At 35.5% G+C, this 13,540-nt stretch overlaps 1 protein-coding gene across 1 annotated transcript in view; it reads left to right on the top strand.

Moving 5' to 3' along the window:
- The window catches only part of LOC122536161, a 30,299-nt gene that overhangs the window by 11,520 nt on the left and 5,239 nt on the right, over positions 1-13,540 (top strand). The window contains exon 2 of the mRNA XM_043668304.1: positions 12,444-12,662. Within this exon, the coding sequence (XP_043524239.1) occupies positions 12,444-12,662 (219 nt within the window). The remainder of the gene's footprint in view (positions 1-12,443; positions 12,663-13,540) is intronic.

The raw sequence follows: 13,540 nt of genomic DNA, 5'->3' as shown, positions 1-13,540 counted from the left end.
TTTTTTTTATTGTTGTGCAGTACACAGAGAGCATTGTGAAACGTAATTGGGTTTTAAAATCCCGTTCTAGTTGCAGCTTCTGTTGCATATACTGTCCGGTCAGGGGCACCCACGCATTGTACACTTAATGTATAAATTATACATTTAAATTTATTGGAAAGTTTATTTCTCACTTGACAATAACCTCGATTTTTTAAATTTATTATATCTCTTGCGCTGGAATGATGTGCCGCGCGTCGAGAACTTTTTGTTCCAAAATTGCAATATTTTCTCAATTTTAAGTATATTTAAGTATAACCCAGGCAAAGCAAATAATAAATTTATTACTTCTCAATCATTTCTATCCAGTGATGTCATACGATACCGACGAGTTCGAAAAGAAAGCGACGAATTATTGTGCACGGGCTTGGTCACTCGTTATGGTCCGCAATCGGTTGCCAGCGCAAGTGGTTAAATATAAACGGGTAAGAATGATCGTTCTGAATTGAATTTTTTTTTTTCTTTTCAATTTTTTTTATACCATACATACACACTATGGCGTGTATGAAAATATTCTGATCTTCTTCTATGCGACGTTCAGTTCATTATAAAGACGACAGTGACATTGTATCTTCGTTCCTGATTGTTCTTTATTACGCAATACGAGATGTTTTTTTTTCAACGATGTGTACTTCTGCAAGAGGTTTCATCTTCGAAGAATGAAGATTCTTTGGACTTTGTGACATGACGCCATCGTGACGAAGAATGTAAATGTTGTAGGAAATTGGAGGCTTGAACTTTCTGTGATGGATTTATAAATGCTTCACACGTGTGTAACGATATAACAGGCCTAAGAAACCGTTATACGTAGTTGGTTGGATTCGATACGACGTTACATTTGCCATGTCAAATAACTGTCTCCTTTTTATGCAAAAGTCGTTCGTTTAATAAATCTTGAATAAGCCTTTCTATTTATAAGGCTGAACATCACTGGACAAACACTGTCTGCGTGTTAAAGGAGTGGTTTAAAAATAAGATCATTCAATCTCCAGTAACAGACTCCGGTGCTCTTTGTGAAAAGATGCGCAGACGATACAACGTCTCGATGTTGCGCGTGACCATGAGGTTCCGGATGTACTTACGCATAGAACAAGACTACCAAGTGATGTACAGAATAAAATAGAAACACGTAGTGCCTATAAACGTGGATTGGTTAACGTATTTCAAAGCAATATCTAACATTATGTATCTTGTATAAGTAATATTTAATTCAGTTTAATTTAATGTAATTTAAATTGATTTCATTTACAATTCATGTCATGCAAATATTTAGTGATAATACGAAATTTTTTTTTCTTAGACAAATAAGGATATCTTCGATACTGCTAGAGCGATTAAAATGATCAATTTCATAAGATGTGTTTTTAAAGATATCAATGATTTTTCGTAGAGTGTACAAAATTTATATTTGTCGACGAAATCACGAGGCATTCGAAATAAAAAAAATGTCTTCTTTTTCTTCTTTTTCAAAAAAAAAAAAAAAAAACTATACAATTATCTCGAATCTTTGTTCGAGAGGAAGACCTTCTAACGAATTCTTTTGTTTTTGAGGCCGAGTCCAGTTCGATGAAACTTGGCCACCGACCAACTTTCACGTTCGTCGTGTATTATTATCGGAAGTATTGTTATCTGGCCTGAAGTGTACAGCCATTGTTCCCGTACACGCGGACGGATACAAGAGCCCGCACTAGACTTTCGCCGGATGATGATGCTGTGGCGCCAAAGGATGACCCTTCGACGTTTGTTTCAAAGTCGGCCGCGTGAACGAGATCGAGATAGTGCATGTTACACACTGATCCATATTTGTCGAAAATATACTCGGAAAAAAAATTTCCCGAGTGAAATAATCGGGGGGGGGGGGGGGGGGAGTTAATAACCATCCCTTGTAACCTAAACTTCTTTTACGCGGATGTGAAAGAATTTTATATCAGAAGAACGCAATTTCTAATCGATAATAAAGTATCGATTTATCTCATTATTTTTGCACCTTTCTGCAGGACAAAATTTTGAAAATTCTGAAAGATCCGAGTAGATTGTTTAATTATTAACCAATGAAGGTTTACCTTCGTTTTCATGTACCACCTTCATATCCACAACTGGAAACTGTAAACTTTCAACTTATAAATTATAAGAAACGCCACATTGGTAGAAACGTACGTTCCAAATATATATCTCCATAAAAATACATACACAGTCACAATTATGTTATCGTATAATTCTTATAAATCCCTTTCTTTCAAATTGATGTTAAAAATTATTTAGAAATTATCGCTATTATCGGCGTCGTCAAAAGAAAAGGAAAACAGACATAAAAATGAGTAACTCAATGAATTCGAAACATGTACATTGTATGAACCTCCGTGCATGACATACCACCAAGAGCACTATGTAATTACCAATGCATTATCAAATGCATATTACGTGAACGATTATATAATATCAAATGCACGGCTATAACATGGTACAACGTATCACATCCGATCCCAGCCATAAACCGGCATCGTAATTGTCTTAATTGCACGTGTCTGTTCTTTTTATCTGGTTAGTACTTTAGTACTCCATCATTCACGAAACGAATCGTAAAGATTTGAATCTGCGCGTCTACTCTACGCTCGACAGGCGTATACGGGCGGTTCTACAGATCGTTGGCCATCTGCCAAAGATCGTGGAATTGTTTTAATTCTTACTTTACGTAAGAACAGAGAGAAAGAGAGAGAGAGAGAGAGAGAGAGAGAGAGAGAGACAGAGAAAGAGAAAAGGTGAATTTCAAATATATTTTATCGATCGTCCGAAAATAATTTCGCCGTGAAAATCGCGTTTTATCTCTCGAAAACATATTACTTTTTAATCTCTGGCGATAAACACGACCGACGCGCGATAGTGATCGAATCGTTAACCGAATTTCACTATTGAAAATTTCACTTCGCGATTATCGACACGACTGTTTGTTCGTCGACTTGATTTGAGAATGTTAGCTGTTGTAAGGGGAGGATGGATTTTTCGGAGGACGAAAGTTACGAGGCTTCTCGAACAGTGGATTTATTTATTTAATTGCTTTTTAATGAATTCTTGGCTTATTAATTCCTTGTTCATTTCGCAGCTTTTGATTTCACGAATATCATAAACACGCGAGAGACGTGAAGATGTGAAGAATATGTCAGAGTGTAGAATATACATTCTATTATAGAGTGTAAATTATAGATTCTATTATTATGTAATAATATTCTATTATTGATTGTATTATGTTCTATCTGTAATAGAATATAATAAGATAATATAATTTAAAAATCTATATATAATAGACTATAATAAAATATAATATAATATAATAATACAGTAATAGATTTTGAATATCATGATACTAATATTGTTGTAAATAATACGAATAATGTCGTTATTGGAATTATGTGCTGTGATAACTAGAACCTTTATTAGAATATCACCATAGAAATTATCCCCTAAATACAAGGGGATTTCAATTGTAAGATAATATCTGCTACTCTGTCTCTGTGTTTATACTAATTGTAATTATTTCTCAATTACTTCCCCTCTAATGATTAATTTAACTGTTTTATCTCGTTAATGAAAATCGTCTTGCGCGTTAAATTTCTATCTTTGAGAAATTATCGAAAAGACGAGAAAAAGAAAAGAAAAAAATGAAATTTCCGTTTGTCACTCCATGCGTAGAAACTTTCATTCGAATGTGTTCACCAGCAGATCTCGAGATTCTCAAACGTGACTACTGTTTGTCGCAGTGGCGAATGAAATTTTATCAGATGACGCGGTCACGTGTAGTAAACCGAAGTCTGGGTGATTAACGCAGGCACTTGCTTGCTACAGGTCGATTCGCGATCCGTCTAGGAATAGTGCAACACAATGGAGTCAACGAGGATTTCCACGATCAGTCGACAATACGTTGCGCAACTTTCACAGTCGTCGATGTACATACATACATCACTGCCAAGAAACTACACCGATAGACACAACTGGTTTGTCGTTAGATTCATTTGCATTCAGATAACTAACTTGCTGACTAATGCGAGTCAGATTGATGCGCGATGCAATCGCGATTGCCAATCGAATTTGTTTTAACCTTCTGCAAATTGGAATTGTAGCTAGCCACTGAGAAGATTCTGACTAATTCCTCTTCGGGCAGTTGTGGTAAGCTGCTCAGCGAAATAACATCGTCCTCCGCGGAATTTAACTTTCCACATGCTTTTTTGAAGACTTTTTCCTTCTCCTCCAACAGCAGCACATTTTCTTCGTAATAATTTGTACTGCTTATCCTACTCCCTTAATGGCAGGCTGGCAACTTTTAGGAAAGTATCGCCGTTATATACCATCATCATTGCTTCTTGCATTCTTCGCCAACTGGATCCAAAGTCAGTTTATCCCAGATTTTTGTTGTCGTCGGATTGGGCCTCTCGGTAATGCTGGATTCATCATGTAGAGGAGTGAAGAAGAGAGGAAGGAAGGTCCCCTCTACAAACTCGTTCTTCCATTCCTTCATTGAATACTTCCGTTACAGAACAGGAGAGAAACACTATAGCCAGGATTCGAACCTGGGCCTTCGCCGTGGTAGCTAATTACCACAGCGCTGATAGTTCTATAAGATTCTGACTAATTGCAAACTGTTTATCCTGTTAATTACAGGATATTCGTATTATGCCCCTCTCAAATGACAGAAAGATAGAAAAGCACAAAGAATTGTACCTTTTTTTCTTTTCTTTTTTATATGTAACGCGGTTCAATTTTTCATTCTCTGACAGAAGACAACTACTTATATATTACTTTATTATATATTATATTTTATATATATATATTATTCCATTTTATATATATTATTATTATATATTATATTTTATATATATCATACATTTTACAAATAGAACATGCAGCAAAAGATGTATAAAAAGCTACCCAGTTGTCGCGAGTTCTGTGATTCTGATCAATCTATAAACAATGCATCGTACTTAACATCTCCTCGTAACAACCATAGATAGAAAGTTTCTAGCGCAACAAAACCGGACCTATTTCACGTGCATGCCGGAACGAGAAGACTTTAAAGCACACTTCCGTGGCAAAGTTCGCGAAAGAACTTTTCGGTGAAAAGTTTATCTACTGAGATATAGAAGCAAAGTAACAGGGGCCACGGGCCACGCTATTTCTTAACAACTATGAAACAAACGCATTACGAAGTGGGTCGCCGCTCGTTTTAAAGTGATAGAAAAATGGCATTGTTACGCAGCGCTGTATAAATAACGGGATATAGGAGCAAGTATCTCTCGGGCGATCCCTTTTGCGTTTTCTATGCTATTGTGCTGGTCGGGAATAACCCAGGACTAAGCCAAGTGTCATTATTCCTCGTGGCGACAACAATGAAAAGTTCGCGCGAAAATTGGCAACTCGATTCGCACGATTCTCACGGATCGCGTTCAATTTGGAACGCATTTTCGGAAATTATTATTTCACTCATTGTGTGTGATGTGTATATATATATAGATAGGATCTGTGAAGGAGATAAAGTTTTCAAAAGCGGTAATGGCGAGGGATTGACGTGATTTTTCTTTGCTCGTGAAAGAAGAGGTCGCAACCGAGTAAACGTAAATCTTCATTCTCGCAGAAAAGATAAGATATAATATAAATAAAACGGCAAATTGTCACGTGAATGAACATGACAATTGTTAGTCAAATTAAAATTTGATCTGAAAAACATCGTGATAACGGATCTCAAAATATAAAAAATGTATCTTTTTAAATCCTATACTACCGAAAAAAAAAAAATATATAATTTTTCATGAGGCGATTAGTTGAATTTACGAGCAAGCATTTATTCGCTTATTATACATCGTAGAAATATTTTTTTAGATCTCGCTGATGTCAATGGTAATACAAGAAATCTCAGAGTGGTGTGATTTGAAATGAAGTATGCACGATTCAAACTTTGATACACAGAATGGTCTAACACACTATTCTAGTATAGAGAATATTAGTGTATGTAATTAAAAAATGTGTATCGTACCAAAAATATCACAATGTTTGTTCTCGAAACAAATTATATATCATTTTGCGCAAACAAACGCCGTTTACCGTTTTTTATACGCCTGCCGTCATTTCTCACTTTCTCGTTTTAAATTATAAATTTTATTTTCTAATAAGCCTCTTGTTTTTGCCAGTGCATTCGTCCGTGATATACAATCTGGCGTAAATACAAGATAAGAAGAATAGGAAGAGATCAGTGAACCAAGGTCTTTTCTTTATTTTTTTGTCCTATCTCCCTTTTTTTCTGCTTTCAATATCTCTTTTGTTTCTCTTATTGCTGTTAAAAATTATCATTATCGTCATTCATCTCGGAAGGAACAGAGCTATTTTATATTTCATCCTTTTCTTCACAGACACCACGTCGTTTATCAACAGGAATAGAAACATTTTTTTACGAAATCGGAGATACAATTGCGAACAGACGAAGTTTGAAAAAACATATACTACATCTCTATTCAATTGCTCTTATCGATTGTGATTTTGTTTTTTCTGTAAAATTACATACGTAATTCTTCCCTGCCGCTTATCTCCTCAAACAGCGGTTCTCAATTCCCCTGGGAATACGCGAAAATAATATTGGCAATGGCGGGAGAGACCAAAAGAAAGAGGAGTTAAAAACAGAGTTATAGAATTTTGCTTTGAAATTAATTTATCGAGTCGTGTGATTATTTCGCTAACCTAAGAAAGAGAAATGGGGATGGGGGTTTATGAGAGGAGGGGATACTCATAAATGAAAAGACTAATCAAGAAGTAAGAGGAAAAAATGTCTCCCCTACAGCACTGTGCAAAATACGTCGTAATATTGTAATTGGTTTGGTTGCCGCGTTCAAGAAAATTCGAATCGACTGTGCCGTCTTCCATCTTGAATTTAAAACTTCATTTGCGGCCAACGCCGACGTTAACGAGAGGCAAATTGGCGCGTAACAGCGCGTTCAATGGTTTAACACCGTTATTGTATTAATTACATTCGCAATTACCCGGGCAGGATAAGCATCGGCAAGCGAGAGTCAATTATCTAAATTGCGAGTAAACCGCGCAGAGACCATCGAAATTACCATGTCACATTACCATGTTGGTTTCGTTCTTTTTCTCAAAAACAATTGTAACTCATCTTGATCGTAAAACTGTCTAAAAAAAATTCCATCTGTTTTTTGCAACGGAATTATTTACATATGTCAGATTGCTGAGACTCGAGCACACTCCGTATATATCGTGCATAATGCGATAATGCAAATTTCGCAAATGCGACATTCGTTTGTAGAAATTCGTAGAATAATTTTTTTGTCAAAGAGAAAGCTACTTTTTCGGTATATGTTTGTAGTAATAACGAGAAGAAATGTAATCAGGCAATATTCTTCGTTAAAAAATTACACTCGCGCGAAATGTTGAACGCCGGTTTTCACTGGAAAATATTTTCACGCGTCTGTTTCTCGACGTATAACTTTAGCCGAGGATTTTCCAACCTTTCTAACAAAAGAATCCACCATTCTGTTCTATTTTCGATCGATACGAAGACACGCCCACGATCGTTCGGCACGCTAAAATCTGAACAAGCACCTTATTAATTATTTTCAACCACGCAACACTGTTGTCGCTTATCTATACTATCTCGAGCATGTGTATATAATTCTGTCTTCGTGAAATAACAAAGTCATACGTTTTTATTAAAACACACAGCACGCCGACTCGCTGAATGCTTCAACATTCTCTCGAAAAGTGATACCGAAACGAAATTCAAAATTTCACCCACGTGAAGGAACGTCGAAAGAGAGAAAAACTGACGAGAAGACGTACTCCAATCAGCTCGGATCGCATTATGTAATGAATATGATTGGCAGTAGCTGCAGCTGCAAAAATAAAATAAGAGTGGAAGAAGCTCAAGGGAAAAAGTGGAGGAAGAAAATCAGAGGATAGACGCCGGGAAGAGGTAAAAATCTTCTCCGGGTAAGATGTTCAATTTGCCTGATGGGTATATATCGGGGACGATGCCGAGTCCTCGCCAATTTCTCGTCAGGCCTTCTTCGGTAATCGTATTCCCGAAGGTCACCGGTGATTAAGACTGCATCGTCGCGGAGTATACGCGAGAGAGAATCGTTCGGTGGGAATCGTTTCGCGTTAAGTGGAGAAAAAGAATAAGCGATTACAAGCGCTGAAACGTTGGACGTTTCGTGGATCACGTACGCCGTTTTTCCCTCGAAGGGAATGAGGCAGCCTGAATATGGAAAATCCTGCGGGGCCGGGCTTCTCTGGATATATCGACGTTGGCACAAATGAAAGTTACATAAGCCTCGCCTTTGTCCGTCGTGAGAAAAAATACAGACGGAAGAAAAAAGGGGAAAATCGAGTGTGGACCGGTATTTTTATTGGCCAGGAATTCTGCTAGCCATTGGACACTTTTATCGACATACACACACGATGGGGAGGGGGGGAGAGAGAAATGCACAGAGGGACGCAGCTGTGTCGTTACAATGTGAGGAGAAATCCACTGAATCCTGTTTCGTTGGTCAACTAAATCACTGGACGTTTTCACCTCCAATTAACGTGTTAAATTATCCATTATTTATTGTTAATTTACCTGTTAAAGGAATATTGTAATATACTCGAAAATATGAGTATGTATGTGCTTACTTTTGATCGAATAAGTAATGATCGATTGGAGTATCTGTAAGTTATTGTTCAAGTTGATCATCCTCAACTTAGAGTTTTCTAATAAACGAGTAAATGCAGTAATCCTAGTACTTATACATGTTCTTGAAAATTAATTTAATTTAATATTGAACAGCGCCAACAGTCAATCGACAATAAATAATATTCCGAAGTAAAAATGAGACGATCCAATTATCTAAATCTTGTAAAACGATGTTTCGTAAAGCAATCCATTAGAAGCTGATTAAAAAGTTGTCTCGAGACCGTGATTTTGCCGTTTGTTTTAATTGCGTACCGTCGAGTATTGAAGAGTCACGAGAATACCAGATAGCTATGTCATACCTAGAACTCGTGCTACCTCTGTATAATCTCAAAGTGGGTCCCTGAATCGATATCGTTCGAACTGTGTTCCTGCCAGGTGAACGTTGAGTACATAGAATCGAATCGTCTAATAGCGGCACGTCGTTTATCAACGACGTGACAATTAATAGTAGATAATCGTGTCACGATAGACGTGAATTACTGATTTCTGCTCACAAAGCGGAACGTGCCGTCTTTTCCCTTTGTCTCTCGTGACTTTCCGATTCTTCTCGAATTGTGGTTACACGTTGATCACGAAATTATCGAGTAGGTGTTACGTACGATGAATAAAATAATCATTAAAACAATGAGAATTAAGTATCGAATATATACGTGACAATCAGTGGAAAAGAAAATATTACCGCGAGATGAATTTATTGTATTTCAACAAAGAATTTTCTAATTTCAATATTTTATTATTGAATTGACAGATATCTATTTCTTTTTTGTTTTTTCGTTTTGACGTCTTGAATTTCTTTTACCGATTCTGACGCAAATGCTTTTTCAACTTCTTGCGCTGGAATGACGTGTCACGCAACGTCGAGAATTTTTTGTTTCAAAATTGTAAGTATATTATTCTAAGTATATTTAAGTATATTTAAATAAAACAAAATAGCCAAAACAAATAATAAATTTATCACTTCTCAATAATTTCTATCCGGTGATGTCATACCGACGAGTTCAAAAAGAAAGCGAATTATTGTGTACGGTTTGGTCACTCGTTATGGTCCGCAATCAGTTGCCAGCGCAAGTGATTAACGCTTAGAACTACCGAGGACTAAAGTATAAAAATTGAGTCATAGTAATTAGAATGCAAGGGATAGGAAAAGGCTTATAATACGATAATGGACACGAACTTTTTATTCGTGTATTTTACAAAAGTCATTCGAATCTCCGAAAAAACACAAAACACATTATTCTGAAAAAATTATAAATTGGTCATTTTAACTCTTATCTTTTCATTCATTCTTATCACTGATTGTCACGCACATGGAATCTTGCATTTAAATTTGCAATATTACAATATCGTATGCTTAACGTAATATCGTATGCTTTTCTGATCAATTGTGCGCAAGCCTCTTGAACGAAATTAGGTTTCGTAACGATGCCGTGACTTTGTTTCATTCACATTGGAGAAGTAATTGGATGCAGTCTCACGTGTGTCTTGCTTTCATATTAACTGATATTGACATGATTGTTTTTTTTTTTTTTTTTTTCAAAAATCACTGAAAGTGAATTTTTGAAAGATTAACGCCTAATGGCTGTTGTCTTCTACTTCCCAGAGTGGTTTGTTAAAAATAATTGCAACGTATCGGGTATTTCAAGTAATCGACAATCTTTTTTTTTTTTAAACTCAGGTGTTCTTCATGATTTTGGACTTAATAAAATTGACATGAATTGTTATTGTTATCCAGATAATTTTGTACAAGCGTACATCTATTTATTTTTATCACATCAATTTAATTCTGCTTATCAGACTGCGAATGTTCATGTACTTGTGAAACATTTTTCAGCCTGTGCAAAAATACGCGAAGGTTTATTAACCCGTAACGTATCTAACTGTAGATAGATAATTAGTAGACCACGAACATTTATGCAAATTAATATTTTTTACGAGTACAATTAAAGAGATAACATTTCATACTTCATGCTCTAAATGTCACAAGCAGATCGTGAATTTTTATGCATTTGCAAAAGATTTAAAAATGCACAAAAGCAGAGAACACACCTCGTGCGATACGCAGACTATAATACTTTACGTGAAATAAATCTCTGCTCGCGTTCCATTTCTTTCAATTGTATTTATATAAAGTATGAGTTTGCACAAACATCGTAGTCTGGCTATAAAAAAATACTTCACCCGAGATATTCTGAAATATGATAAAAACGAAATATTCCGAATGAAATGTTTTATTTTATATAATAGTTTACTTTAATGTAATATAAAATGTTTTATTTTATAAAATTAGTTTACTTTAATGTTAAATTTTATGTGAAATTCTTTTTTTACGTTTAATTTTAAGATCTAACATACAGATAAGATTATCACGAGAAATATGCATCGAAAAAACAGCGTGAACGCGAAATTTTAATTTCCTTTTTGGGCACGTACAAATATTTACACGATATAATGATCAGTGGCATTCTCACTAATTATACGAAATACAAAAGTTTCTTCTCGGTTAAAACTCGAAGAAGAAAAAAAGAAAACTGATGAAATTTATCAAAATCAATCGAGCCTTAAGACTACATTCGATCAAGTGCTAGAAGAATTTGAGGAACGTACTATTACTATGAGAAAAGACAAATATTAACATAGAACTATGATAGAGTATTGTGAGAACGTCTTGAACGTTCAAAAATTTCGGCCACGTGAATTGGAATTACATGATTTGGAATCGCGTTTGATCCTACGATCTTAGGGAATATTTTCAGATGACAAGATAGAGATAACGTATTTGTCAGTCGAGATGACATTCATGTCTTGATTGACATAATGTCCCCCACTAGCAACGTGTACACGTGAAACACTCTTTTTCCTTTCGACATACTAGTCAATCAATACCTTTTTTTATCAAATGTTTCTCTTCTCCGACAAAATAACATAATTCGATTCTTGACGAATGACGCTACGGAATTTTATTTTATGTTAATAACACGTTTTACGTATGTTTTGCGTAGCATAATATGCATATGTGTTATGTATGTAACATTGTCTCATATTGTGCGGTTGAACCGAAGAAACGAACGAAGAAAGTTGCACAATAAGAAATTTACACGATCTTTCGCTTTCTGAAAGCGTAATTCGATTATTTATGGAAGAAATTTAAGATTAAAAACGATTTGTCATTTCGAATAAAAAATTTCAAAACGCATTTGCAATTTGTAACACTTTGGGAATGATATTTTTATTTTGACATTAACATTAAAACATAGTATTATAGGTATTTCAGAAATATTCAAAAATTGATTTCCATTCATATATAATTCCTTTAAATAAAACTAATAAAATTAAACTTGAGTTTAAACGAAATAACAAAATAATTTCACCAAATAATCAACAATTTAAGTAAACTAAATTTCCTAAAACGTCAGTTTTATCTCTTTAAATAAAACTTGATAAAACTTTTCGAATAAAATTGAACTCAATAATAGTCCAATAAAAATCCTAATTGGAAATTGGAAAGACTCGTCTAGATACTTCACTACTACAATTCCCAATTGTTTCGAGTTACACATTACGAAGGCGTTCGCCACAGCTCCGGCAGTTAATTTTAATTTTTCCATTGTTAACCTCTCGCCGTTTGCGCCATGTGTGCATTTGTTAAATTCGTGTACGTGTTATCTTATTGCAGTTCATGGAGCGCCGAGTTACGATATCACTGGCCACGTTCAGCCACGATTGGAGAGCAACGAGGTGATTCATAAAGTTAACAACAACCACCACCAACACCCGGCCGATTCGACAAACGACGAACGCGACAACGAGCAAACGGTCTACGTGATCGAATTCGAGTCCGAGTCGAACGAGAAGGAAGAAACCATGCAGAACAAAGGGAAAGACTCGAATTCTCGTAAGATCAATGACATGATATTTCGTTTAATTTAACTGAAAACCCTCGCCAATTGAAAATTATTCCCTCGCGAGGATTTTTCACTTTTAACTTGCCGCAATTCTGATATTTTATCCACTGGCGATGAAAAAAGGAGTCACGATTCTAACGAAAATGATGCCACGAAGAATTTGTAATGCGTTCGTTGCGTTACGCACAAAGATCCGTTTTGTCGATTCTGGACACGTTACTGATCGTTTCGCGAAATTATTTATTCGCGATTTTTATTCCATCGTCGCACGATTGACTCCTCGAAATTCAACCTTCGTATACGTTCTTTAGATATCTTTCATTTTTCTTTTCTTCTTTCCGGTCAATATAATTTTTTCGTTTTTTAATAATCAACATTTTAATTCATCACGATTTATTTCGGTTCGACTGATTTGATATTCTTAACGTTGGAAATGAATTACTGAGATACTGAGAGAGTTTTCTAGAATATTTTTACGTACGAATAGAAAATTAACGAGACTTTTATTAAGGGAAAAAATCATTTGAATATTAATGATTAAAATAACGGCGATCGTAAAAGGTTAACACGGGATACATAATCGATCTTGTTATTTACACTTTCAAATTTAGCCCGGACTTCGATCGTCTATCCTCGAATGCAATTTGCATAAGGCCTTACGTGCAAGCAGCTGGTAATTGAGATAAATCAATTTCAGCATTGATTTGGCGTGAATTATCAAGGAATTTATGGCTGTGAAACTACTCTCCAGATGGTATCGTAACGAAAGACGTCAGCAGAGCGAACCAATAACTAACTGGTTCTCCTGGCTCTATATTACATGTATCTTGAATTCACGTGAATTACTTTTGAATCATTACCTCGTACA

Source organism: Frieseomelitta varia, unplaced genomic scaffold, assembly GCF_011392965.1.
Source record: "Frieseomelitta varia isolate USP_RPSP 00005682 unplaced genomic scaffold, Fvar_1.2 scaffold_805, whole genome shotgun sequence".
Classification (NCBI taxonomy): domain Eukaryota; kingdom Metazoa; phylum Arthropoda; class Insecta; order Hymenoptera; family Apidae; genus Frieseomelitta; species Frieseomelitta varia.
Note: the sequence above shows the minus strand (reverse complement) of the source record. Positions and strands in the feature narration are given on the sequence as shown.